The sequence below is a fragment of the Oncorhynchus masou genome, chromosome 19 (genome assembly GCF_036934945.1).
Source record: "Oncorhynchus masou masou isolate Uvic2021 chromosome 19, UVic_Omas_1.1, whole genome shotgun sequence".
Classification (NCBI taxonomy): domain Eukaryota; kingdom Metazoa; phylum Chordata; class Actinopteri; order Salmoniformes; family Salmonidae; genus Oncorhynchus; species Oncorhynchus masou.
Window position 1 is genome coordinate 37,804,312 of NC_088230.1, and position 26,387 is coordinate 37,830,698.

Consider the following 26,387-nt stretch of genomic DNA (forward strand, 5'->3'; position numbering starts at 1 on the left):
ATTGGGCCAATAGCAGGGCTACTAGTGAATGAATCATATTGGGCCAATAGCAGGGCTACTAGTGAATGAATCATATTGGGCCAATAGCAGGGTTACTAGTGAATTAATAATATTGGGCCAATAGCAGGGTTACTAGTGAATTAATCATATTGGGCCAATAGCAGGGTTACTAGGGAATTAATCATATTGGGCCTATAGCAGGGCTACTAGTGAATTAATCATATTGGGCCAATATCAGGGCTACTAGTGAATTAATCATATTGGGCCAATAGCAGGGTTACTAGTGAATTAATTATATTGGGCCAATAGCAGGGCTACTAGTGAATTAATCATATTGGGCCAATAGCAGGGCTACTCGTGAATTATTTATATTGGGCCAATAGCAGGGTTACTAGTGAATTAATCATATTGGGCCAATAGCAGGGCTACTAGTGAATGTGTGCTTGCTAGCTTGTTTAAAAAATAAATGTTAATGTCGTTTCAATGCTTGTAGCTGAAATGGTTAAAGAACGGCAGAATTAAACATTTCTACCACTGTGTTTTTATTTTTCAAATTGAATCCATGAGGTTTTATGCTAATTTATGGTCAATACCACGGTTATAAATGTGTGTATAAACGTTTTTGAACGTACTAAATAGCCTGAACACGAAAAGTTGGTTTGGTGTCTTTAGCTCAAATGGTTCAAGAGTTACCTATGGCAAGTTATTTTATTCAAATTCTGAAAGTTTATGCAGATTTATATAGTTATAAAGTTGATCAAAGTTTTCAAGAATTGGAAGTTTAGATGTGAAAATGTGTTTGGTGTCTCTAGCTTCAAAGGTTCAAGAGTTACTGTTTCATTATTTTATGCACATTTATGTAGTTATAGTTGAATTTGAAGTTGGGATAGCCTGAATGTTTTCAAGCTGGTCTTGTAGCTTAATTGGTCAAGAAGCAGGACCAAATTGAAAAACTACCCCTGTATTCCCGTGATTTAAAATCATCTTCATTTATGCAAATTGAAATCGTTATAGTTCAAAAAGTATACATAATATAAAAACTCATTTGACGAGCAATCTAAATTAGGCCAGTCTAAACATCTGAACAATGGTTTGGAGCTGATAACTTAAATGGTGAAAGAGGAGATAGGTCTAAAAATATATATATTTTAATGTACCATTCAACTCTATGGCCTCTTTGTGGTAGTGGACTAAATGTAAAAAGTTGTCTAACTTGTTAGGGAAGTGTTCAAAACGGCAGTTGTTTGCAAAAAAAAAAAAAGTTTAAGAAAATGTTGATGCGGTTACGAAAACAACGGTATCGTTTGAGCCGTAGCAGATATTGTTGTTCCGTGACCGCATTTGAATAGCAGAGAAGTAGACGAAGATGTCATATTGCTCTGACTTTTTTGTCTAAATTGTTGCAAAGTGGTCAGAGTTCCCTGATTTGTGTTACATGCTGCATTTTTGAATGTCGAGGAAATGCCATGAAAGTGAATGAAGCATTGTTCAAAAGAAGGACTAAACTAAATGTATAACTTGAAAAGTATAAAAGATATTAAAAAAAATTAACATTTCAGCCTAAACAATATGAGTTGAGTGATAAAGAATAATAAGAAGAAGTATGTTGAAGATGTAACTGGGAGATTATGCTTTGCAAACGCCACAATAATCTGTAGTTCTGCCCCCTGAACAGGCAGTTCACCCACTGTTCCTAGGCTGTCATTTTAAATAAGAATTTGTTCTTAACTGACTTGCCATGTTCAATAAAGGTTAAATAAAATAATATGAATATGAATATGTTAGAAAGCTAGATTTGTGCTTTGTCTTCAGCAAGCACACCTAATAAATCACGAAAGAGCGTTTTTATTGACATGGGTTTTGCGTGATGGCAAGGCAGACCAACAAATTGATGGACTGTCACTTTAAGAGAATTGATTTCCATATTTTATTCGCCTTGTCTGGGCGGACCGATTTGTCACTGGTACTTGAGAGATAGAAAAAAACATTGTACAGAAACTGCAAACGTTCATCTGAGAGACTGTAATGCAAGAGGTTGAAGGATACGCTGCGTTATTTAATTCTGGAGAATCAGTAACGACAAGTTGACAAGATACCACTAATCACAACGAAAGTAACTTACTTAACTGGCGGTGAGTCCTACATATGATTCAGTTCGTAGGGTTGTTTATAAAATGACATTTGTAGATTTTTGGTTGAAGTTGTCAGCGCGCTGCCGGGTCACCCAGTTTGTAAACAAATGCGGTGAACATGCTCCGTCATCGGGTCGTGTGTGATGGATTGTCTGTCAACCGCTTTCTGTTTACAGGGAAATAGCCTCCAGGCAGCGCGATCAAGGAGGGCCTTTAAACGAGTTAATTAATGCATTTTTGAATCAATTAAAATTAGCCTATTTAGCGGATAATTAATTGATTGAGTGACTGAATAGAATGAAAGTGCGGATCAGTTGTTCTGCTTCTTGCCTTGTTTCCACACACCACTGTTGTTTAGAAAATCCGATGTTCGATGACATTTCGTGTTGTGGTTGACATTTAGTAAGAATGTTTTGGACTAATGTCTGGAATTGATAGGCCAAATAAAATCCGACAACAATGGAGTTGAGCGTCCCAACTCGCGCGACCTGTATCAAATTGAGATGGGAATGATTTCGCTGCACGGGATAAATTTAATGACGTTTTCCTCATAATTAACCATTGCAGTGTGTGTGTACTTTCAAGAGTCTGTCGCACTGTCATTTATTGTTTTCGCTACAATGTCCAAAGCTAAATCAATATGTAATTTACACGACACTATGTTTATCGCACGTCAGTATCACGTTATAACATATTTGCTACGCACACAGAACCATAAACGGTTTGTTTACTTGGAGAGTGACGGCCCATGGCAGCCTGCTTGCCACGCGAACCTCAACCAGCCTGGTCTCATAGACTAGACATGTTGGGCGGCAGGTAGCATAGCGGTTAAGAGCTTTGGGCCAATAACCGAAAGGCTGCTGGTTCGAATCTCTGAGCCGACTAGGGGGGGGTCTGTTGATGTGCCCTTGAGCAAGGCACTTTACCTAAATTGCCCCTGTAAGTCACTATGGATAAGAGCGTCAACTAAATTACATAAATGTACATAACATATTAAACATACATCCGGGACACTCAAATTAGTATGATATAGTGCGCTGAAAATACTGGACCCATATCGCACATCACTGTCACATCATAAAAAAATAAAAAATACAATGTACTAAGCTTTGAACACTTCATCAGATTTGCAAACGTGAAGCCAGTCTTTAAAGGTGTCTCGATGGTCTTCCCCTGAATCCCTGACCAGAAGCTGCAACGGACTGGAATGTCCACCAGGGGAAAAGGCAGGGTCCCTCTACATAAAACCTCTCATAGGCCAGTCCGAGACCTTCAGAGGTGCACATGCATGGAACACTCTATCAGAAGAACATAAACAGTTGGAATCTTTTTTAGTACATTCTAAATAAACACCCCAAACTGGTTACTACAGCTCCAACAGTACAATCCTCTATGAACTGTGGTGTGTTATGTTATTTTATTATAGTTGTTTGATTAAGTATTTATTTATAGATTTTTTTTATTTTTCCCCTGTTTTCCTTCAAGTCCATCTAAGGACGAGTGTTGAACTTTTTTGTTGTTGTTGCGTGAGCTAGAAACACTATAGTGCAATGCATCAGATGATCGTTTGCTCAATGTGTCAATGTGTTTGTACTTGTCCCCATCCAAATAAGCAAAAACAAAAGTAGTGTAGTTCATTGGGGTGGATGGGTTGGCATGTAAGGCTGGGTTGGCATGTCTAGCAAGCCAAAGTTTGCGTGTTCAAATCTTATCACGGTCAACATTAGCGTTTTTTAAATATAATTAGCAACTTTGAAACTACTTACTTACCTTTTTAGCTACTTTGCAACTATTTAGCATGTTAGCTTTAGCCACCTAGCTAACATTAGCCACAACAAATTGGAATTCGTAGCATACCGTACGTTTCCAAATTCATAACATATTGTACGATTTGGCATTAATAATATATCATACGAATTGTCATTTGTAATGTATAATACCTCATGGATAATGGACATCCACAAATCAATACATACAATACGAAACGTAACATATCATACTAATTTGAGTGTCTGGATATACATTTAATATGTTACGTTGACCCCTGAATCCAGGTTGCCTCAACAGATGACTGTAGGCTAATGGGGTTCCCCAGGATAGCACCACATGCCCCCAAATTCACCCCGATTTCTAGGATCACTTTGAATTATGAAGAAAAACGTTTTTAAAAGCCATTTTGTTTAGATTGTAACCTATTTCATATCCAATAATTAGACATGATTAGGAATTATATATATTTTTTTCAAACCAATTTCATGGTAATTAAAAAATACACACCATTTAGACAGGCTGTGCTGTGCCAATGATGCCTAGTACTGCATTCTCCCATAGCCTGTCACAATAGCAGGTGCCTGGGTATACAGCCCACCTTGTGCCTTGACTTTCTGCCAATAAAGGGAGAGAGGTGGAAGACAGAGAGAGAGATGTGGAAGAGAGCCCAGTGCACAGACTGAACAGCAGAGGGAACTATTCTCCTCTGCAGTCTCAGCCTCTGTGTGTGTGTGTGTGTGTGTGTGTGTGTGTGTGTGTGTGTGTGTGTGTGTGTGTGTGTGTGTGTGTGTGTGTGTGTGTGTGTGTGTGTGTGTGTGTGTGTGTGTGTGTGTGTGTGTGTGTGTGTGTGTGTGTGTGTGTGTGTGTGATGTGTGTGTGTGTGTGTGTGTGTGTGTGTGTGTGTGTGTGTGTGTGTGCGTGCGTGCGTGCGTGCGTGCGTGCGTGCGTGCGTGCGTAACCCTGTGCCAGCCTTCTGCCAGCGTGGTTTACTTACTAGTTGTGTCATGTTCATAGTATCTGAAGTTACACTTGCTGTAGCATACCATAGGAAAGTGCCTAGTAAGTGCTTCATCGGGTATCATTTGCCTAAGTACGCATTACGGCAGCTCTGCGGCACCGCCCAGCCACAGATATCCAGGTGAAACACTACCCAGTGTGACTGCTCATCATCATCAAACTATTTGGAAATGTCTTGTAAAATATATACTGACATAAATAAATACAAAATGTTTACATTTAAATGTATGGCATACAAAAATAATCGGCCAAATCATATTGTATTTTTTTATTTGTTTTTATTCATTACAATATGAGTTGGCCGATTATTTTTGTTTGCCATATATTTAAATTAAAATAAAATAAATTGTATTCATGTTGGTATGTATCTTACAATATGAAGTTGAACATGTGCTCTTTATGACAGAATCCCCCCCCAAAAATTGGTAAAATAAAGAATGTTACTCACAGTCACAATTTAAATGATATCACTGAGAGAGGGAAGGAGGGGGTGGGGAGAGAGGGAAGGAGGGGGGAGAGAGAGGGAAGGGAAGGGAAGGGGGGGGGCGTGTGCAGTGAAACTTGTTTTGTTTTCTTTCTGCTCCATGAAGCTTGTGGCTTTCGTTGTGGCGGACGCTTGGAGTTTCAGCAGGAACTGTGGTTTCACCCTGGGAGGCAGCGTTAGGTACCGTTAGGCAGCTTTACGCCAGATCTGTTGGCACTCTATTGTTGGCTGACACTTTTATCAGGACCAGCTCTGCTAAAGTGTGTGTGTGTGTGTGTGTGTGTGTGTGTGTGTGTGTGTGTGTGTGTGTGTGTGTGTGTGTGTGTGTGTGTGTGTGTGTGTGTGTGTGTGTGTGTGTGTGTGTGTGTGTGTGTGTGTGCTGACATATTGAGGGGCAGCCTTTCCAGGCTTACGCTAGGTCCCCATACTCTGTGACTGCTGCCTCATGACACTGATGTGAAGGGGAACTCACAAACCCCCCCCAAAAAAATCAGGCTGATTTTTTTAAACTGGCTTTGAGAAATGGTGTGTTTTTTTGTTGTTGAAGTGATTGTGGTGTGGTATTACCACACATCCCCATGTGGTTTTGCACCTGTTATGAATGTCTAATGATGAATCATTCCGTCCACTTCCTCAAGTTCAGCAGCTCTTTTATAACTACGGCTTCGATTGCTATTGAGAATTTCCAAGAATTGCTGGTCGCCGAAGTTATGTTTCACGTGATTCACAGTAACTTCATCTAAAGTTTCCCCCATGTCTCTGTCACAGACACTAAAGAGGAGGGCATTTATCTCACTCACTCACTCACTCACTCACTCACCCTGTTCTAATGTGTTCCTCTCTCCTGTAGGGAGACTACCGCTGAGGCTCCTAATGGATGATGAGGAGGGGGACATGCCTCTTCAGCGTCCAGCCTCACAGTGCTGGGGCACCCCCTTCAGGGACATCAAGTGTCACACCATGGACAGCAGAGGGTCCAGAGACGCCGGGGACAGAGGGGACACCCGGGACAGGTCTACACAGATGTCGACCGGCCCCAATGCCATTGTCCCGCGGTCAGAGGGACACAACATCATGGTTCCACAAGGGCACAACAACAACACTTTGCCCTGTGGGTTGCAGGACAACCACCAGGCCATAAAGTGCCTCCATGGTAAAAAGCACTACATTTACATTTCCATATGATTCTACATGATTCCATATGATTCTACATGATTCCATATGATTCTATATGTTACTACATGATTCCATATGATTCTATATGTTACTACATGATTCCATATGATTCTACATGATTCCATATGATTCTATATGTTACTACATGATTCCATATGATTCTACATGATTCCATATGATTCTATATGTTACTACATGATTCCATATGATTCTACATGATTCCATATGATTCTATATGTTACTACATGATTCCATATGATTCTACATGATTCCATATGATTCTATATGTTACTACATGATTCCATATGATTCTATATGTTACTACATTTACATTACATTTAAGTCATTTGGCAGACGCTCTTATCCAGAGCGACTTACAAATTGGTGAATTCACCTTCTGACATCCAGTGGAACAGCCACTTTACAATAGTAGACATCTAACCGACACTGAGTTTATAAAACATTAACACCTGCTCTTTCCATGACCGACTGACCAGGTGAAAGATATGATCCCTTATTGATGTCACTTGTTAAATCCACTTCAATCAATGTAGATGAAGGGGCGGAGACGTGGGTTAAAGAAGGATTTTTAAGCCTCGAGACAATTGAGACATGGGTTGTGTATGTGTGCATTTCAGAGGGTGAATGGGCAAGACAAAATATTGAAGTGCTTTTAAACAGGTAGTAGGTGCCATGCACACCGGTTTGGGTCAAGAACTGCAACGCTGCTGGGTTTTTCCAAGCTCAACAGTTTCCTGTGTTTATCATGAATGGTCCATCACCCAAAGGACATCCAGCCAACTTGACACAACTGTGGGAAGCATTGGAGTCAACGTGGGCCAGCATCCCTGTGGAACGCTTTGGACACCTTGTAGAGACCATGCCCCAAAGAATTTGAGGCGTTTCTGAGGGCAAAAGGCGGGGTGCTAGGAAGGTGTTCCTAATGTTTGGTTTACTCAGTGTTACACACACACACATATAGTGTATTTCAAATGCATGAATCAAACACAGCGTTTGTTGTGTATTTGACTCAGGTCTGGTTAGGTCTGACCAGAGGACAGTTGTAGTGTTGGTTTAGTGTAGTTAGGTCTGACCAGAGGACAGTTGTAGTGTTGGTTTAGTGTAGTGTGGTTAGGTCTGACCAGAGGACAGTTGTAGTGTTGGTTTAGTGTAGTGTGGTTAGGTCTGACCAGAGGACAGTTGTAGTGTTGGTTTAGTGTAGTGTGGTTAGGTCTGACCAGAGGACAGTTGTAGTGTTGGTTTAGTGTAGTGTGGTTAGGTCTGACCAGAGGACAGTTGTAGTGTTGGTTTAGTGTAGTGTGGTTAGGTCTGACCAGAGGACAGTTGTAGTGTTGGTTTAGTGTAGTGTGGTTAGGTCTGACCAGAGGACAGTTGTAGTGTTGGTTTAGTGTAGTGTGGTTAGGTCTGACCAGAGGACAGTTGTAGTGTTGGTTTAGTGTAGTGTGGTTAGGTCTGACCAGAGGACAGTTGTAGTGTTGGTTTAGTGTAGTGTGATTAGGTCTGACCAGAGGACAGTTGTAGTGTTGGTTTAGTGTAGTGTGGTTAGGTCTGACCAGAGGACAGTTGTAGTGTTGGTTTAGTGTAGTGTGATTAGGTCTGACCAGAGGACGGTTGTAGTGTTGGTTTAGTGTATTGTAGGTGTTTTGTTGGTGTTGGTGTTTTCGTCACAGTAGAGGTTGTCGTCTCATGTTTTTTTTTTTTACATGTTTCATACACATTCTTACAGTTTCTCATTCAGGAGAAAAAAACAGAGAGGCTGGAAAATACACACACACACAGACACAGACACAGACACACACAGACACAGACACACACACACACAGACACAGACACAGACACAGACACAGACACACACACACACACACACACACACACAGACACAGACACACACACAGACACAGACACACACAGACACAGACACAGACACACACAGACACAGACACAGACACAGACACAGACACACACACACACACACACACACACACACACACACACACACACACACACACACACACACACACACACACACACAGACACACAGACACAGACACAGACACAGACACAGACACAGACACAGACACACACACACACACACACACACACAGACACACAGACACAGACACACACACAGACACACACACAGACACAGACACAGACACACACACACACACACACACACACACACACACACACACACACACACACACACACACACACACAGACACAGACACGCACATTTGAATAGAAGGTTGTGTGATGTAATGTCAGTGTGACATCACTCTAACAGCGTAAAACCGTTGAGTAACGCAGTCTGACTGCCGCCTGTTTATCAGACCAATGAGAGGTGACCATTTTGTTCTCAACGTCTGGGTCAAAGTTCAGACACATAAAAACACAGCCTACTGTTCTAACCAGCAGGCAGCAATTATTATGATCCGTGACTTGTCGTAGACACTAGACACTCTTTTCCCCATTTTATTAATTAATTTATTTTTTTATAGTGTGTGACCTTTTACCTCTCTCACCGACATCCAGTTCAGGGCTCTGTTCCCTATCTCCAGCCTTCGCCATCGCTTTGTGTTCCTGTCCCTCACTGTGGACTAAGATACATCCAGATCTATTTTTATTACACAAAGATAATTGTTTTCTTAGTGGCTTTGACAATGGCAGGTAAAGCGTGCCAATGGTCGGTGACTAAACTGGCTCTTCTAGGCCGTCATTGTAAATAAGAATTTGGATGGGGGGGGGGTCATTAAGGTTGTTGTTGGTTTAACTTTAATGTTTGAGTTTCTACCGGTTACCGACACACGCTCGTAAAGAGGGAGTTTCTACCGGTTACCGACACGCTCGTAAAGAGGGAGTTTCTACCGGTTACCGACACGCTCGTAAAAGGGGGTTTCTACTGGTTACCGACACGCTCGTAAAGAGGGAGTTTCTACTGGTTACCGACACGCTCGTAAAGAGGGAGTTTCTACCGGTTACCGACACGCTCGTATAGAGGGAGTTTCTACCGGTTACCGACACGCTCATATAGAGGGAGTTTCTACCGGTTACCGACACGCTGGTATAGAGGGAGTTTCTACCGGTTACTGACACGCTCGTAAAGAGGGAGTTTCTACCGGTTACCGACACGCTCGTATAGAGGGAGTTTCTACTGGTTACCGACACGCTCGTATAGAGGGAGTTTCTACCGGTTACCGACACGCTCGTATAGAGGGAGTTTCTACTGGTTACTGACACGCTCGTAAAGAGGGAGTTTCTACTGGTTACCGACACGCTCATATAGAGGGAGTTTCTACCGGTTACCGACACGCTCGTATAGAGGGAGTTTCTACCGGTTACCGACACGCTACCGACACGCTCGTAAGAGGGAGTTTCTACGGTTACCGACACGCTCGTATAGAGGGAGTTTCTACCGACACGCTCGTATAGAGGGAGTTTCTACCGGTTACCGACGCGCTCATATAGAGGGAGTTTCTACCGGTTACCGACACGCTCGTATAGAGGGAGTTTCTACCGACGCGCTCATATAGAGGGAGTTTCTACCGGTTACCGACACGCTCATATAGAGGGAGTTTCTACTGTTTTGGTACTCTATAATTTGACTGTAAGAAACTAGAACCAGTTTAGTGTTACTGGCGCCGGTACAGCGGCGTCATGCTAAAGTAAACACCGTGAGTCACCTAGCCTGCCAGCCGCTCTTTGGTGACAGACAAAAGGAGCATTGTGTTTTCTGTTCCTGGCACATAAACACAACCACCAGTAAATCTAGAAAGATTAGCTGCTTGTCACGAGACCAGAGTCGAGGGCCAGAGTTGAGGGCCAGTTCTAACTCAAGTCCCCACACTAATCTGTACACTTCAAATAGGGAGAAGAGATCTGTTGTCTCCCTAATCCCCAAAAATCATTATTAAACCCAATTGCAAAACGCAGGGTAGCCTAGTGGTAGAGTGTTGGACTAGTAACCGGAAGGTTGCAAGTTCGAATCCCCGAGCTGACAAGGTACAAATCTGCCCCTGAACAACGCAGTTAACCCACTGTTCCTAGGCCGTCATTGAAAATAAGAATTTGTTCTTAACTGACTTGCCTAGTTAAATAAAGGTAAAATAAAATAAAATATCTCACTAACCGATGGAGAATCAGAGGCTAAATCCAGCCATTATAAAACAACTGAACAATATACGTTTCTCTTCCCACAGGCAATGCTGGATTCTGTTTGCACTTCCCAGCTCAGTTTGAGCCTATGGACGATCCGGGTGAGAGGCAGAATGATGAGGGGGAGGGTAGGAGAGAGGACGACGACAATGAGGAGGAGAGAAGGAGAATGGAGGAGAGACTAGATGAAGAGCGGGTGGAGGATAGCACGGAGGTCAGGATCGGACGTAAGCTCCGGGAGATCGGAGACCAGTTCCACCAGGACCATGTTCAACTGGTAAGGGTCAAAGGTTAACTAACTGTGTAACTTGTTTACACTTTTGAAGTACAGTGAACATCAGGATCGACTACTCTTTCCATGATACAGTTTTGTCACACAACACAATGCCACAGATATCTCAAGTTGAGGGAGTGTGCAATTGGCATGCTGACTGCAGGAATGTCCACCAGACCTTTTGCCAGAAAAATGATTGTTAATTTCTCTACCATAAGCCACCTCCAACATCGTTTTAGAGAATTTGGCAGTACGTCCAACCGGCTTCACATCCTCAGGCAACGCGTAACCACACCAGCCCAGGACCTCCACATCCAGCTTCACATCCTCAGACCAGGTGTAACCACGCCAGCCCAAGACCTCCACATCCAGCTTCACATCCTCAGACCAGGTGTAACCACGCCAGCCCAAGACCTCCACATCCAGCTTCACATCCTCAGACCAGGTGTAACCACGCCAGCCCAGGACCTCCACATCCAGCTTCACATCCTCAGACCAGGTGTAACCACGCCAGCCCAGGACCTCCACATCCAGCTTCACATCCTCAGACCAGGTGTAACCACGCCAGCCCAGGACCTCCACATCCGGCTTCTTCACCTACGAGATCGTCTGAGACCAGCCACCCGGACAGATGATGAAACTGTGGGTTTGCACAACCGAAGAAGTTCTGTACAAACTGTCAGAAACCGTCTCAGAGAAGCTCATCTGCATGCTCGTCGTCCTCACCGGGGTCTTGGCCACTGGCACGCTGGAGAAGCTCTTCATTAATGAATCCCAGTTTCAACTGTACCAGCCAGAAAGCGTGTGTTGCGTTGTGTGGGTGAGTGGTTTGCTGATGTCAAAGTTGTGGGGTTATGTTATTCGCATAAGCAAATTTATTTCAATTGACTGACTTCCTTATAAGGGGTGGCAGGGTAGCCTAGTGGTAGAGTGTTGGACTAGTAACCGGAAGGTTGCAAGTTCAAATCCCCAAGCTGACAAGGTACAAATCTGCCGTTCTGCCCGTGAACAGGCAGTTAACCCACTGATCCCAGGCCGTCATTGAAAATAAGAATTTATTCTTAACTGACTTGCCTAGTTAAATAAAACAATTATATGAACAGTAAATCTTTGAAATGGTTACATGTTTCGTTTATATTGTTGTTCAGTGTAGATTTAGATCGGTTTGGGGTTCATGGACCGATGCGGTCATATCTTAGACATTTGAATTGCGTTTTTTGTCAGGCCGGGAGAGGCTTTTGTCATGTAGCCTGAATTAGCCTAGCCTAGCTAGCTATCTCGTCTAGCTTCCTTCTCTCTGTTTGATGCCAGGTCTTTTTTAATTAGATAGGATGATAAATAACTGGTAAGAAGAACTCTACTTGGGTGAGTCAATATTCCGTGCTTGTTTTCTCTCTCTCCCAGTCTGTGCCTGTTCCAGCACTCCCACTCCCACACATTTACACAGTCGGCCGCTCCCCACTCGCTCTATGCCTCTCTCTCGCTCTCTCTCTCTCTCTCTCTCTCTCTCTCTCTCTCTCTCTCTCTCTGCCTCTCTCTCTCTCTCTCTCTCTCTCTCTCTCTCGCTCTCTCTCTCTCTCTCTCTCTCTCTCTCTCTCTCTCTCTCTCTCTCTCTCTCTCTCTCTCTCTCTCTCTCTGCCTCTCTCTCTCTCTCTGCCTCTCTCTCTCTCTCCATTTCTCTGTAGCTCCGGGTAATAAAATAGCAAAAAAAAACAATTGGCCTTTCTGCTGCTTCCTCACTCATGAAGTGTTTTGATGTGATTTTTCGATTGCATTTGCATTGATGTCCGAGTGAGGAACAATAGAGCCCTGAATATCAGGACATTAACCCAATTGTGAGCCATTAATGAGTTGTGTAACCATCAGCAGGGCCGGCGCCAGGCCACTATAGTTCACTCTCCTCTGTGATTGGTGTAGTTGCTTTGGCCCGGGGGTAATGTCCAGTCTTCGTGTCGCGCGCCGATGCAAGATCGACTTATAGCCATGTTATGAAAAAAAAATGAAATGCAAGGAAATTTCATTCTATGACCAGCTTTTTTTGCTGAGTGTTTTCTCCGCACTGCTAACACACTACACTGTCTCTGCTAACACACTACACTGTCTCTGCTAACACACTACACTGTCTCTGCTAACACACTACACTGTCTCTGCTATCACACTACACTGTCTCTGCTATCACACTACACTGTCTCTGCTAACACACTACACTGTCTCTGCTAACACACTACACTGTCTCTGCTATCACACTACACTGTCTCTGCTATCACACTACACTGTCTCTGCTAACACACTACACTGTCTCTGCTAACACACTACACTGTCTCTGCTAACACACTACACTGTCTCTGCTAACACACTACACTGTCTCTGCTGTCTCTGCTAACACACTACACTGTCTCTGCTATCACACTACACTGTCTCTGCTAACACACTACACTGTCTCTGCTAACACACTACACTGTCTCTGCTAACACACTACACTGTCTATGCTAACATACTACACTGTCTCTACTGTCTCTGCTAACACACTACACTGTCTCTACTGTCTCTGCTATCACACTACACTGTCTCTGCTATCACACTACACTGTCTCTGCTAACACACTACACTGTCTCTACTGTTTCTGCTATCACACTACACTGTCTCTGCTATCACACTACACTGTCTCTGCTATCACACTACACTGTTTCTGCTATCACACTACACTGTCTCTGCTAACACACTACACTGTCTCTGCTAACACACTACACTGTCTATGCTAACACACTACACTGTCTCTACTGTCTCTGCTAACACACTACACTGTCTCTACTGTCTCTGCTGTCACACTACACTGTCTCTACTAACACACTACACTGTCTCTACTGTCTCTGCTAACACACCACACTGTCTCTACTATCACACTACACTGTCTCTACTATCACACTACACTGTCTCTGCTATCACACTACACTGTCTCTGCTATCACACTACACTGTCTCTGCTAACACACTACACTGTCTCTACTGTCTCTGCTAACACACTACACTGTCTCTGCTATCACACTACACTCTCTCTACTGTCTCTGCTAACACACTACACTGTCTCTACTGTCTCTGCTAACACACTACACTGTCTCTACTGTCTCTGCTAACACACTACACTGTCTCTGCTAACACACTACACTGTCTCTGCTAACACACTACACTGTCTCTACTGTCTCTGCTAACACACTACACTGTCTCTACTGTCTCTGCTAACACACTACACTGTCTCTACTGTCTCTACTGTCACACTACACTGTCTCTACTATCACACTACACTGTCTCTACTATCCCACTACACTGTCTCTGCTATCACACTACACTGTCTCTACTATCACACTACACTGTCTCTGCTAACACACTACACTGTCTCTGCTAACACACTACACTGTCTCTGCTAACACATTACACTGTCTATGCTAACACACTACACTGTCTCTACTGTCTCTGCTGTCACACTACACTGTCTCTACTAACACACTACACTGTCTCTACTGTCTCTGCTAACACACCACACTGTCTCTACTATCACACTACACTGTCTCTACTATCACACTACACTGTCTCTGCTATCACACTACACTGTCTCTGCTAACACACTACACTGTCTCTACTGTCTCTGCTAACACACTACACTGTCTCTGCTATCACACTACACTCTCTCTACTGTCTCTGCTAACACACTACACTGTCTCTACTGTCTCTGCTAACACACTACACTGTCTCTACTGTCTCTGCTAACACACTACACTGTCTCTGCTAACACACTACACTGTCTCTGCTAACACACTACACTGTCTCTACTGTCTCTGCTAACACACTACACTGTCTCTACTGTCTCTACTGTCACACTACACTGTCTCTACTGTCTCTGCTAACACACTACACTGTCTCTACTAACACACTACACTGTCTCTACTGTCACACTACACTGTCTCTACTGTCTCTGCTAACACACCACACTGTCTCTACTAACACACTACACTCTCTCTACTGTCTCTGCTATCACACTACACTCTCTCTACTGTCTCTGCTAACACACTACACTGTCTCTACTAACACACTACACTGTCTCTACTGTCTCTACTATCACACTACACTGTCTCTGCTATCACACTACACTGTCTCTGCTATCACACTACACTGTCTCTGCTAACACACTACACTGTCTCTACTGTCTCTGCTAACACACTACACTGTCTCTACTGTCTCTGCTAACACACTACACTGTCTCTACTGTCTCTACTAACACACTACACTGCCTCTACTGTCTCTGCTAACACACTACACTGTCTCTACTGTCTCTGCTATCACACTACACTCTCTCTACTGTCTCTGCTAACACACTACACTGTCTCTACTGTCTCTGCTAACACACTACACTGTCTCTACTGTCTCTGCTAACACACTACACTGTCTCTGCTAACACACTACACTGTCTCTGCTAACACACTACACTGTCTCTACTGTCTCTGCTAACACACTACACTGTCTCTACTGTCTCTACTGTCACACTACACTGTCTCTACTGTCTCTGCTAACACACTACACTGTCTCTACTAACACACTACACTGTCTCTACTAACACACTACACTGTCTCTACTGTCTCTGCTAACACACCACACTGTCTCTACTAACACACTACACTCTCTCTACTGTCTCTGCTATCACACTACACTCTCTCTACTGTCTCTGCTAACACACTACACTGTCTCTACTAACACACTACACTGTCTCTACTGTCTCTACTATCACACTACACTGTCTCTGCTATCACACTACACTGTCTCTGCTATCACACTACACTGTCTCTGCTAACACACTACACTGTCTCTACTGTCTCTGCTAACACACTACACTGTCTCTACTGTCTCTGCTAACACACTACACTGTCTCTACTGTCTCTACTAACACACTACACTGCCTCTACTGTCTCTGCTAACACACTACACTGTCTCTACTGTCTCTGCTAACACACTACACTGTCTCTACTAACACACTACACTGTCTCTACTGTCTCTACTATCACACTACACTGTCTCTGCTATCACACTACACTGTCTCTGCTATCACACTACACTGTCTCTGCTAACACACTACACTGTCTCTACTGTCTCTGCTAACACACTACACTGTCTCTACTGTCTCTGCTAACACACTACACTGTCTCTACTGTCTCTGCTAACACACTACACTGTCTCTACTGTCTCTGCTAACACACTACACTGTCTCTGCTAACACACTACACTGTCTCTGCTATCACACTACACTGTCTCTGCTAACACACTACACTGTCTCTACTGTCTCTGCTAACACACTACACTGTCTCTACTGTCTCTGCTAACACACTACACTGTCTCTACTGTCTCTGCTAACACACTACACTGTCTCTACTGTCTCTGCTAACACACTACACTGTCTCTGCTAACACACTACACTGTCTCTGCTAACACACTACACTGTCTCTGCTAACACACTACACTGTCTCTACTGTCTCTACTGTCACACTACACTGTCTCTACTGTCTCTGCTAACACACTACACTGTCTCTGCTGTCACACTACACTGTCTCTACTAACACACTACACTGTCTCTACTGTCTCTGCTAACACACCACACTGTCTCTACTAACACACTACACTCTCTCTACTGTCTCTGCTATCACACTACACTCTCTCTACTGTCTCTGCTAACACACTACACTGTCTCTACTGTCTCTACTATCACACTACACTGCCTCTACTGTCTCTGCTAACACACTACACTGTCTCTACTGTCTCTGCTAACACACTACACTGTCTCTACTAACACACTACACTGTCTCTACTGTCTCTACTATCACACTACACTGTCTCTGCTATCACACTACACTGTCTCTGCTATCACACTACACTGTCTCTGCTATCACACTACACTGTCTCTGCTAACACACTACACTGTCCCTACTGTCTCTGCTAACACACTACACTGTCTCTACTGTCTCTACTAACACACTACACTGTCTCTGCTATCACACTACACTGTCTCTGCTATTACACCTCAATCATTGCAGCGTAGTAACCTCTATTGTGAGGAAGAGGGAATCATTTGCATAGTTTCATAGAAGCACATTTACACAATGGGGCGGTGTGTAGGTACTAGTGTCCACTTGAAATGAGTAAAACCCTGGGAGGGGGACCCCATATATTGTACCCTTATCTGTGGTGTAAGTATTAGGCCATGCATGAGGTCTGTTTGCTAAGGTGAGGTGTGGCTGACTTATCATCAGTCTGTTAGTTTGGGTGAGCGAGAGTTCGACAGACAAAGAGATACAGAGGATGTGTAGTGTTCAGAGCTGACAGAGCTACTTCTGACTCTGGGTAGATTCGGCTGTTTATAAGAGGAACTAAAAATAGAACTGTGACTCCCTAGCTACAGATACTGCCAGTAACGTGACGATTACCCTGTGTGTGTGTGTGTGTGTGTGTGTGTGTGTGTGTGTGTGTGTGTGTGTGTGTGTGTGTGTGTGTGTGTGTGTGTGTGTGTGTGTGTGTGTGTGTGTGTGTGTGTGTGTGTGTGTGTGTGTGTGTGTGTGTGTGTGTGTGTGTGTGTGTGTGTGTGTGTGACAGAGAGAGATAAGAGGGCCTTTTATCTAAAAGAGACAGCGGAGACAGTTGTTTTTATTTGGAAAGATCTGATAGTATTGTCAACACAAAGCCTGTCGTAGTAGTGTTGAAACACAGGATCTGCTGCTCAGGACACTTGACATCCACAGTGTTTCTGTGTGGCCTCTGTCACACACTTCCACATGACGTGAGGCTGTGTGAGCTAATGTTTAGCTCCAATTAGCTGTCAAGTCTGTCTGTCTGTCGAAGGTGCTATCATGTCGAACTTGGCAGGTAGCCGAGTGGTTAGAGTGTTGGGCTAGTAACCAAAAAGTTGTTGGGTTAAATGCCCAAGCTGACATGGTAAAAATCTGTCGTTCTTTCCCCTGAACAAGGCAGTTAACTCACTGTTCCCCGGTAGGACTGTCATTGTAAATAAGAATTTGCCTAGTTAAATAAAGTTTTTTTTTTTAAATAATGTTTGATGAGGGAGGGGGAGGGGGTTTAGGTGTTACCCATCTGTTTTTAGGAGGGCAGTAGACAAGTCCTTATTGTATTTGGTTACCATGTGTGACCACACACACACACACACACACACACACACACACACCAAGTGTGACTGATAATGAAGCACTTCACTATTGTTCCTTTCAAGAAAGCAGTGTCCAAAACCCTGCTTATACAACAAATAAAGTACTTTCAGAAAGTATTGGACTTTAATTAAACTCTTGACTTTTTCCTAATTGTGTTGTGTTACAGCCTGAATTTCAAATGGATTACATTTAGATGTGTGTCACTGGCCTCTACACACAATGCCCCCATAATGTCCAAGTGGAATTATGTTTTTTCAACATTTTTTTCCAAATCAATTCAAAATTTAAAACTGAAATGTCTTGAGTTTGATAAGTATTCAACGCCTTTGTTAACCTAAATAAGTTCAGGAGTAAAAATGTGCTCAACAAGACACATAAGTTGCATGAACTCACTCTGTGTGCAATAATAGTGTGCAACTTGATTTTTGAATGACTACCTCATCTCTGTACACCACACATACAGATAATTGTAAGGTCCCTCAGTCGAGCAGTGAATTTCAACCACAAAGACCAGGGAGGCTTTCCAATGCCTAGTGAAGGGCACCTATTGGTAGATGTTTTTTTTATTTTTTTTAAAGCAGATATTGAATTTCCCTTTCAGTATGGTGAAGTTGTTAATTACACTTTGGATGGTGTATCAATACACCCAGTCACTACAAACATAAAGGCGTCCTTCCTAACTCAGTTGCCGGAGAGGAAGGAAACCGCTCAGGGATTTCACCATGAGGCCAATGGTGACTTTAAAACAGTTACAGAGTTTAATGGCTGTGATGGGATGGATCAACAACACTGTAGTTACTCCACAATACTAACCTAATTGACAGAGTGAAAAGAAGGAAGCTTGTAAAAAATATATTTCAAAACATGCTTCCTGTTTTGCACCAAGGTAAAACTGCAAAAGAAATGTGGCAAAGAAATTAACTTCATGTCCTGAATACAAAGCGTCATGTTTGGGGCAAATCCAACACAAAACTGAGTACCACTCTTCATATTTTCAAGCATGGTGGTGGCTGCATCATGTCATGGGTATGCTTGTCAAAGAAAAGGAATAGAGCTAAGCACAGGCAACATCCTAGAGGAAAACCTGGTTCAGTCTGTTTTCCAACAGACACTGGGAGGCAAATTCACCTTCCAGCAGGACAATAACCTAAAACACAAGACCAAATCTACACTGGAGTGGATTACCAAGATGACAGTGAATGTTCCTGAGTGGCAGTTTGGACTTAAATTGGCATGAAAATCTATGGCAAGACTTGAAAATGGCTGTCTAGCAATGATCAACAACAACCAACTTAACATTGCTTGAATATTTTTTTTGTAAAAAATAGTGTGCAAATATTGTATGATCCAGGTGTGCAAAGCTCTTAGAAACTTACCCAGAAAGACTCATAGCTGTAATCGATGCCACAGATGTTTCTAACATGTATTGACTCAGGGGTTGTGAATACTTATGTAAATTAAATAATTCTGTATTTCATTTTCAGAAAATTTCCCCAAAATTCTTAAAACAGGTTTTCAAATCAAATCAAATGTATTTATAAAGCCCTTCTTACATCAGCTGATATCTCAAAGTGCTATACAGAAACCCAGCCTAAACCCCCAAACAGCAAGCAATGCAGGTGTAGAAGCACGGTGGCTTGGAAAAACTCCCTAGAAAGGCCAAAACCTAGGAAGAAACCTAGAGAGGAACCAGGCTATGAGGGGTGGCCAGTCCTCTTCTGGCTGTGCCGGGTGGAGATTATAACAGAACATGGCCAAGATGTTCAAATGTTCATAAATGACCAGCATGGTCCAATAATAATAAGGCAGAACAGTTGAAACTGGAGCAGCAGCACGACCAGGTGGACTGGGGACAGCAAGGAGTCATCATGTCAGGTAGTCCTTGGGCATGGTCCTAGGGCACAGGTCCTCCGAGAGAGAAAGAGAGAATTAGAGAGAGCACACTTAAATTCACACAGGAGACCGAATAGGACAGGAGAAGTACTCCAGATATAACAAACTGACCCTAGCCCCCCGACACAAACTACTGGAGGCTGAGACAGGAGGGGTCTGGAGACACTGTGGCCCCATCCAATGATACCCCCGGACAGGGCCAAAAACCCACTTTTTTTTCTCCCCAATTTCGTGGTATCCAATTGTTGTAGTAGCTACTATCTTGTCTCATCACTACAACTCCTGTACGGGCTCGGGAGAGACGAAGGTTGAAAGTCATGCATCCTCCGATACACAACCCAACCAAGCCGCACTGCTTCTTAACACAGCGCACATCCAACCCGGAAGCCAGCCGCACCAATGTGCCGGAGGAGACACCGTGTACCTGGCAACCTTGGTTAGCGCGCACTGCGCCCGTCCCGCCACAGGAGTTGCTGGTGCGCGATGAGACAAGGACATCCCTACCGACCAAGCCCTCCCTAACCCGGATGACGCTAGGCCAATTGTGCGTCGCCCCACGGACCTCCCGGTCGCGGCCGGTTACGACAGAGCCTGGGCGCGAACCCAGAGTCTCTGATGGCACAGCTGGCGCTGCAGTACAGCGCCCTTAACCACTACGCCACCCGGGAGGCCCAACCCCACCCACTTTGCCAAAGCACAGCCCCCACACCACAAGAGGGATATCTTCAACCACCAACTTACCATCCTGAGACAAGGACGAGTATAGCCCACAAAGATCTCCGCCACGGCACAACCCAAGGGGTTCAGTTTGTCATTATGGGGTAGATGGGTATGAAATACTTTCTGTATCTCAGGGACAAATGCCTGCTTTGGAATCCATCCCTTTTTCTATTGCATTCTGGGGAAAATGTACACCCATTGTTACAGAACATTTTAAAATGGCATCAAAACAGGTGCTTATTGTAATCAATGGTCTAAATAAACAGTGAAAGCAGTTTCTCCACTGGCCTCGCGGGAGTCAAATAGGCAACATAACATTAAGACACTCAATTAGGTTTGTGTTCAGTAACACTGGTTCAACTCATTTCAGACAGACTACCTCTCTGTGGAGAGAGAGAGGGAGAGAGAAACAGACAGACAGACTACTACTCTGTGGAGCGAGAGAGAGGGTGAGAGACACAGACAGACAGACTACTACTCTGTGCAGAGAGAGAGGGAGAGAGACACAGACAGACAGACTACTACTCTGTGGAGCGAGAGAGAGGGTGAGAGACACAGACAGACAGACTACTACTCTGTGCAGAGAGAGAGAGGGTGAGAGACACACAGACAGACAGACTACTACTCTGTGGAGAGAGGGAGAGAGACACACAGACACAGACAGACAGACAGACTACTACTCTGTGGAGAGAGAGAGACACACACAGACAGACAGACAACTACTCTGTGGAGAGAGAGAGGGAGAGACACAGACAGACAGACTACTACTCTGTGGAGAGAGAGAGAGAGGGAGAGACACAGACAGACAGACAGACAGACAGACAGACAGACAGACAGACAACTACTCTGGAGAGAGAGAGAGAGACACACAGACAGGCAGACAGACAGACAGACAACTACTCTGGAGAGAGTGAGACACACACACAGACAGACAGACAACTACTCTGGAGAGAGAGGGGGATAGAGACACACAGACAGACAGACAGACAACTACTCTGTGGAGAGAGAGAGAGACACACAGACAGACTACTACTCTGTAGAGAGAGAGAGAGAGACAGACAGACAGAAAGACAACTACTCTGGAGAGAGAGAGAGAGACACACACAGAAAGACAACTACTCTGGAGAGAGAGAGAGACACACACAGACAGACAGACAGACAGACAACTACTCTGGAGAGAGAGAGAGAGAGAGAGAGACACACAGACAGACAACTACTCTGGAGAGAGAGAGAGAGACACACACAGACAGACAGACAGACAGACAACTACTCTGGAGAGAGAGAGACACAGACAGACAGACAGACAACTACTCTGGAGAGAGAGAGAGCAACACAGACGGACAGACAGACAGACAGACAACTACTCTGGAGAGAGTGAGACAGACAGTATGATGCTTATGCAACCTGCTGAAATACCCAGCTTGACTTTTCAGTTAGAAAGCCAACAGGAGACGTGCTTGAACAGAGATGAGGGAAGGAAGAGGAGGCTTTAGTGGTGGGATAGATGCAGCTCCTGGAGGGGAAGAAGAGAGGCTTTAGTGGTGGGATAGATGCAGATCCTGGAGGGAAGGAAGAGAGGCTTTAGTGGTGGGATAGATGCAGCTCCTGGAGGGAAGGAAGAGGAGGCTTTAGTGGTGGGATAGATGCAGATCCTGGAGGGGAGGAAGAGGAGGCTTTAGTGGTGGGATAGATGCAGCTCCTGGAGGGGAAGAAGAGAGGCTTTAGTGGTGGGATAGATGCAGATCCTGGAGGGAAGGAAGAGAGGCTTTAGTGGTGGGATAGATGCAGCTCCTGGAGGGGAAGAAGAGAGGCTTTAGTGGTGGGATAGATGCAGATCCTGGAGGGGAAGAAGAGAGGCTTTAGTGGTGGGATAGATGCAGATCCTGGAGGGGAAGAAGAGAGGCTTTAGTGGTGGGATAGATGCAGATCCTGGAGGGGAAGAAGAGAGGCTTTAGTGGTGGGATAGATGCAGATCCTGGAGGGAAGGAAGAGAGGCTTTAGTGGTGGGATAGATGCAGATCCTGGAGGGAAGGAAGAGAGGCTTTAGTGGTGGGATAGATGCAGATCCTGGAGGGAAGGAAGAGAGGCTTTAGTGGTGGGATAGATGCAGATCCTGGACGGAAGGAAGTGGAAGAAGAGAGGCTTTAGTGGTGGGATAGATGCAGATCCTGGAGGGAAGGAAGAGAGGCTTTAGTGGTGGGATAGATGCAGATCCTGGAGGGAAGGAAGAGAGGCTTTAGTGGTGGGATAGATGCAGATCCTGGAGGGAAGGAAGAGAGGCTTTAGTGGTGGGATAGATGCAGATCCTGGAGGGAAGGAAGAGAGGCTTTAGTGGTGGGATAGATGCAGATCCTGGACGGAAGGAAGTGGAAGAAGAGAGGCTTTAGTGGTGGGATAGATGCAGATCCTGGAGGGGAAGAAGAGAGGCTTTAGTGGTGGGATAGATGCAGATCCTGGAGGGAAGGAAGTGGAAGAAGAGAGGCTTTAGTGGTGGGATAGATGCAGATCCTGGAGGGGAAGAAGAGAGGCTTTAGTGGTGGGATAGATGCAGATCCTGGAGGGAAGGAAGAGAGGCTTTAGTGGTGGGATAGATGCAGATCCTGGAGGGGAAGAAGAGAGGCTTTAGTGGTGGGATAGATGCAGATCCTGGAGGGAAGGAAGAGAGGCTTTAGTGGTGGGATAGATGCAGATCCTGGAGGGGAAGAAGAGAGGCTTTAGTGGTGGGATAGATGCAGATCCTGGAGGGGAAGAAGAGAGGCTTTAGTGGTGGGATAGATGCAGATCCTGGAGGGAAGGAAGTGGAAGAAGAGAGGCTTTAGTGGTGGGATAGATGCAGATCCTGGAGGGGAAGAAGAGAGGCTTTAGTGGTGGGATAGATGCAGATCCTGGAGGGGAGGAAGAGAGGCTTTAGTGGTGGGATAGATGCAGATCCTGGAGGGAAGGAAGTGGAAGAAGAGAGGCTTTAGTGGTGGGATAGATGCAGATCCTGGAGGGAAGGAAGTGGAAGAAGAGAGGCTTTAGTGGTGGGATAGATGCAGATCCTGGAGGGGAAGAAGAGAGGCTTTAGTGGTGGGATAGATGCAGATCCTGGAGGGAAGGAAGAGAGGCTTTAGTGGTGGGATAGATGCAGATCCTGGAGGGAAGGAAGAGAGGCTTTAGTGGTGGGATAGATGCAGATCCTGGAGGGGAAGAAGAGAGGCTTTAGTGGTGGGATAGATGCAGATCCTGGAGGGAAGGAAGAGAGGCTTTAGTGGTGGGATAGATGCAGATCCTGGAGGGGAAGAAGAGAGGCTTTAGTGGTGGGATAGATGCAGATCCTGGAGGGGAAGAAGAGAGGCTTTAGTGGTGGGATAGATGCAGATCCTGGAGGGAAGGAAGAGAGGCTTTAGTGGTGGGATAGATGCAGATCCTGGAGGGGAAGAAGAGAGGCTTTAGTGGTGGGATAGATGCAGCTCCTGGAGGGAAGGAAGAGAGGCTTTAGTGGTGGGATAGATGCAGATCCTGGAGGGAAGGAAGTGGAAGAAGAGAGGCTTTAGTGGTGGGATAGATGCAGATCCTGGAGGGGAGGAAGAGAGGCTTTAGTGGTGGGATAGATGCAGATCCTGGAGGGGAGGAAGAGAGGCTTTAGTGGTGGGATAGATGCAGATCCTGGAGGGGAAGAAGAGAGGCTTTAGTGGTGGGATAGATGCAGATCCTGGAGATGGGAGTGAGGAGGGATACTAGTAACTTGTTCACTCCTTGCAGGCTCTAAGACAGCCCTTAGTGACAGAGCCCAGGTATGTTGCACACCAAACACAAAAATAACTGAGACAGAACTGCTGCTGTGGAAATATCCGATCTGCTCCGGTGTTGTGTCTGGTCTAGACAGCTGGTTTACCACCGGTTACTGTGTTATGCCACCTCAACCATGATGTCATATGGAACTCAGGAAGCACCACAGTCGGTGTCGTCCGTGGTTTCCAATAACTTGTTGCTGATGGCAACGTCTGTGATGATGGTTACGGTGGTGGACAGGTTACTGTAAGGCACTATGTAAAAACTATAGAACTAATTCTGATTGATATTTATCTCCCTCTCGCTCTCTTGTCTTCCTCACAGTTCCTGCGGCATCAGAGGGATGTCCTGCCAGTCTGGATGCATCTCACGATGGCCGTCTATGGCTTCCTGTTTAACAGAGGGCCCCCTGCCATACCCCGTCTGAGAGGACAGGAGAGATGAGGGAGTACCTCGCACAAAAACCCTCCACCCGTCTCAGAGGCCCCCCCTCCCCCCCCGACCAAAACGAGGGACCAGACTTTTAGATGGCACTGTGTGATGGAACGCGGGTTTGGATTCCTTTTTTGTTGTTTTTGTTTTTTAAATCAAAGATGAAGAAGAGAAGAACTGGTTCCTGCTGGATGGAGACTAGAATCATCTCTCCGTCCCTCTCTCTCTCTCAGCCATGCTGTTGGAAGACAGATATTTTCTAAAATAATTGTAAAATATAAAACAATTATTATTATTATTATTTTTTATATAGATGAGAGAGGTCCCTTCAAGAGAAGACTTTATGGACACTTTATGGTGAACTTCTACTCACTCACTCACTCACTCACTCTACCACGAACTTGACAAACTTCCAATGTATTTTCTGAACTAGCAAAACTCCACGTTATCTCGATGTTTCACACTGGTCTATATTTAAAAGAATAGAAAAAATGGTTGTGATTTAATGACTCTGGTGGTGGGGTCGTCAAGACGAGCGCTGTCAGCATACGTGACTTGACGATCTCTGGTGTAGATTGAGCTTCGTTGTGTTATCCTGTGTCTTTCACTGGTGCCGTCCACCAGCAATTCAGTCTGAAGTGGTTTTAAGATTCAGTCTGTATGAGATGAATGACAGGTCTGTTTTTTTATTTAAATTATCAACAGGAAGAATGCATGTATAATTTAACATATGTGTTCTGAACGATCCTAAGATTATATAGGTCTGTCAAAGTTGAGGGCAACTTTTGATTAAATTCTTAACAGAGAAAATATTGGATTTTCAGGATTTGTTTACCTGGCAGGATTGACAATCACAAACAACAGACCCTGTGATGATACAAATGGTAGTCTCTTGTTGCCCTATGGGTCTGCTGGGGGGGGGGGGGGGGGGGGGGTTGTACAATCAACGATTGGAGCAATACTGTATAGATGAACCCGTTTGGAAGGCACTAAAGAAACCTTAGGAATCTAATTGCAGTTACAATCCAATTTGCATGCCCGGGACAACGTACTGTATATCTAATAATGCAATCAAGCAATCAATCAATCAATCAATCAATCAATCAATCAATCGATCAATCAATGATGCTGAATGAAGGATAGATTTGATGACGTCACTCAGGTCCATCGAAATAGATGTGACCTCCTAACTCCTTGTGTACCTCTTATCCTTGCCTGGAGCCGTTTGGCATCGACACAGGTACAAATTGAAACGGTTTCATGAAATAGACAATGAAAATGTATTCCTGTGTTGGTATGGCTCAATATGTTCAACAGAGGAGTGAATGTACACAGAGC

The 26,387-nt window shown here is 44.5% G+C and overlaps 1 protein-coding gene across 1 annotated transcript; it reads left to right on the top strand.

Moving 5' to 3' along the window:
* Positions 1 to 1,999: 1,999 nt before the first annotated feature.
* On the top strand, positions 2,000 to 25,859 carry LOC135506244 (uncharacterized). The gene is made up of 4 exons (XM_064925765.1): positions 2,000 to 2,132; positions 6,254 to 6,556; positions 10,800 to 11,032; positions 24,942 to 25,859. The coding sequence occupies exons 2-4, from the start codon at positions 6,277 to 6,279 to the stop codon at positions 25,059 to 25,061; spliced, it is 633 nt and encodes a 210-aa protein (XP_064781837.1). The 5' UTR covers positions 2,000 to 2,132; positions 6,254 to 6,276; the 3' UTR covers positions 25,062 to 25,859.
* The last annotated feature ends 528 nt before the right edge of the window (positions 25,860 to 26,387 follow it).

Coding starts and splice junctions, on each gene's coding strand:
- LOC135506244 (XM_064925765.1), top strand. CDS start 6,277: ATGGATGATGAGGAGGGGGACATGCCTCTTCAGCGTCCAGCCTCACAG. Junction 6,557..10,799: donor GGCCATAAAGTGCCTCCATG/GTAAAAAGCACT, acceptor CTCTTCCCACAG/GCAATGCTGGATTCTGTTTG. Junction 11,033..24,941: donor ACCAGGACCATGTTCAACTG/GTAAGGGTCAAA, acceptor TCTTCCTCACAG/TTCCTGCGGCATCAGAGGGA.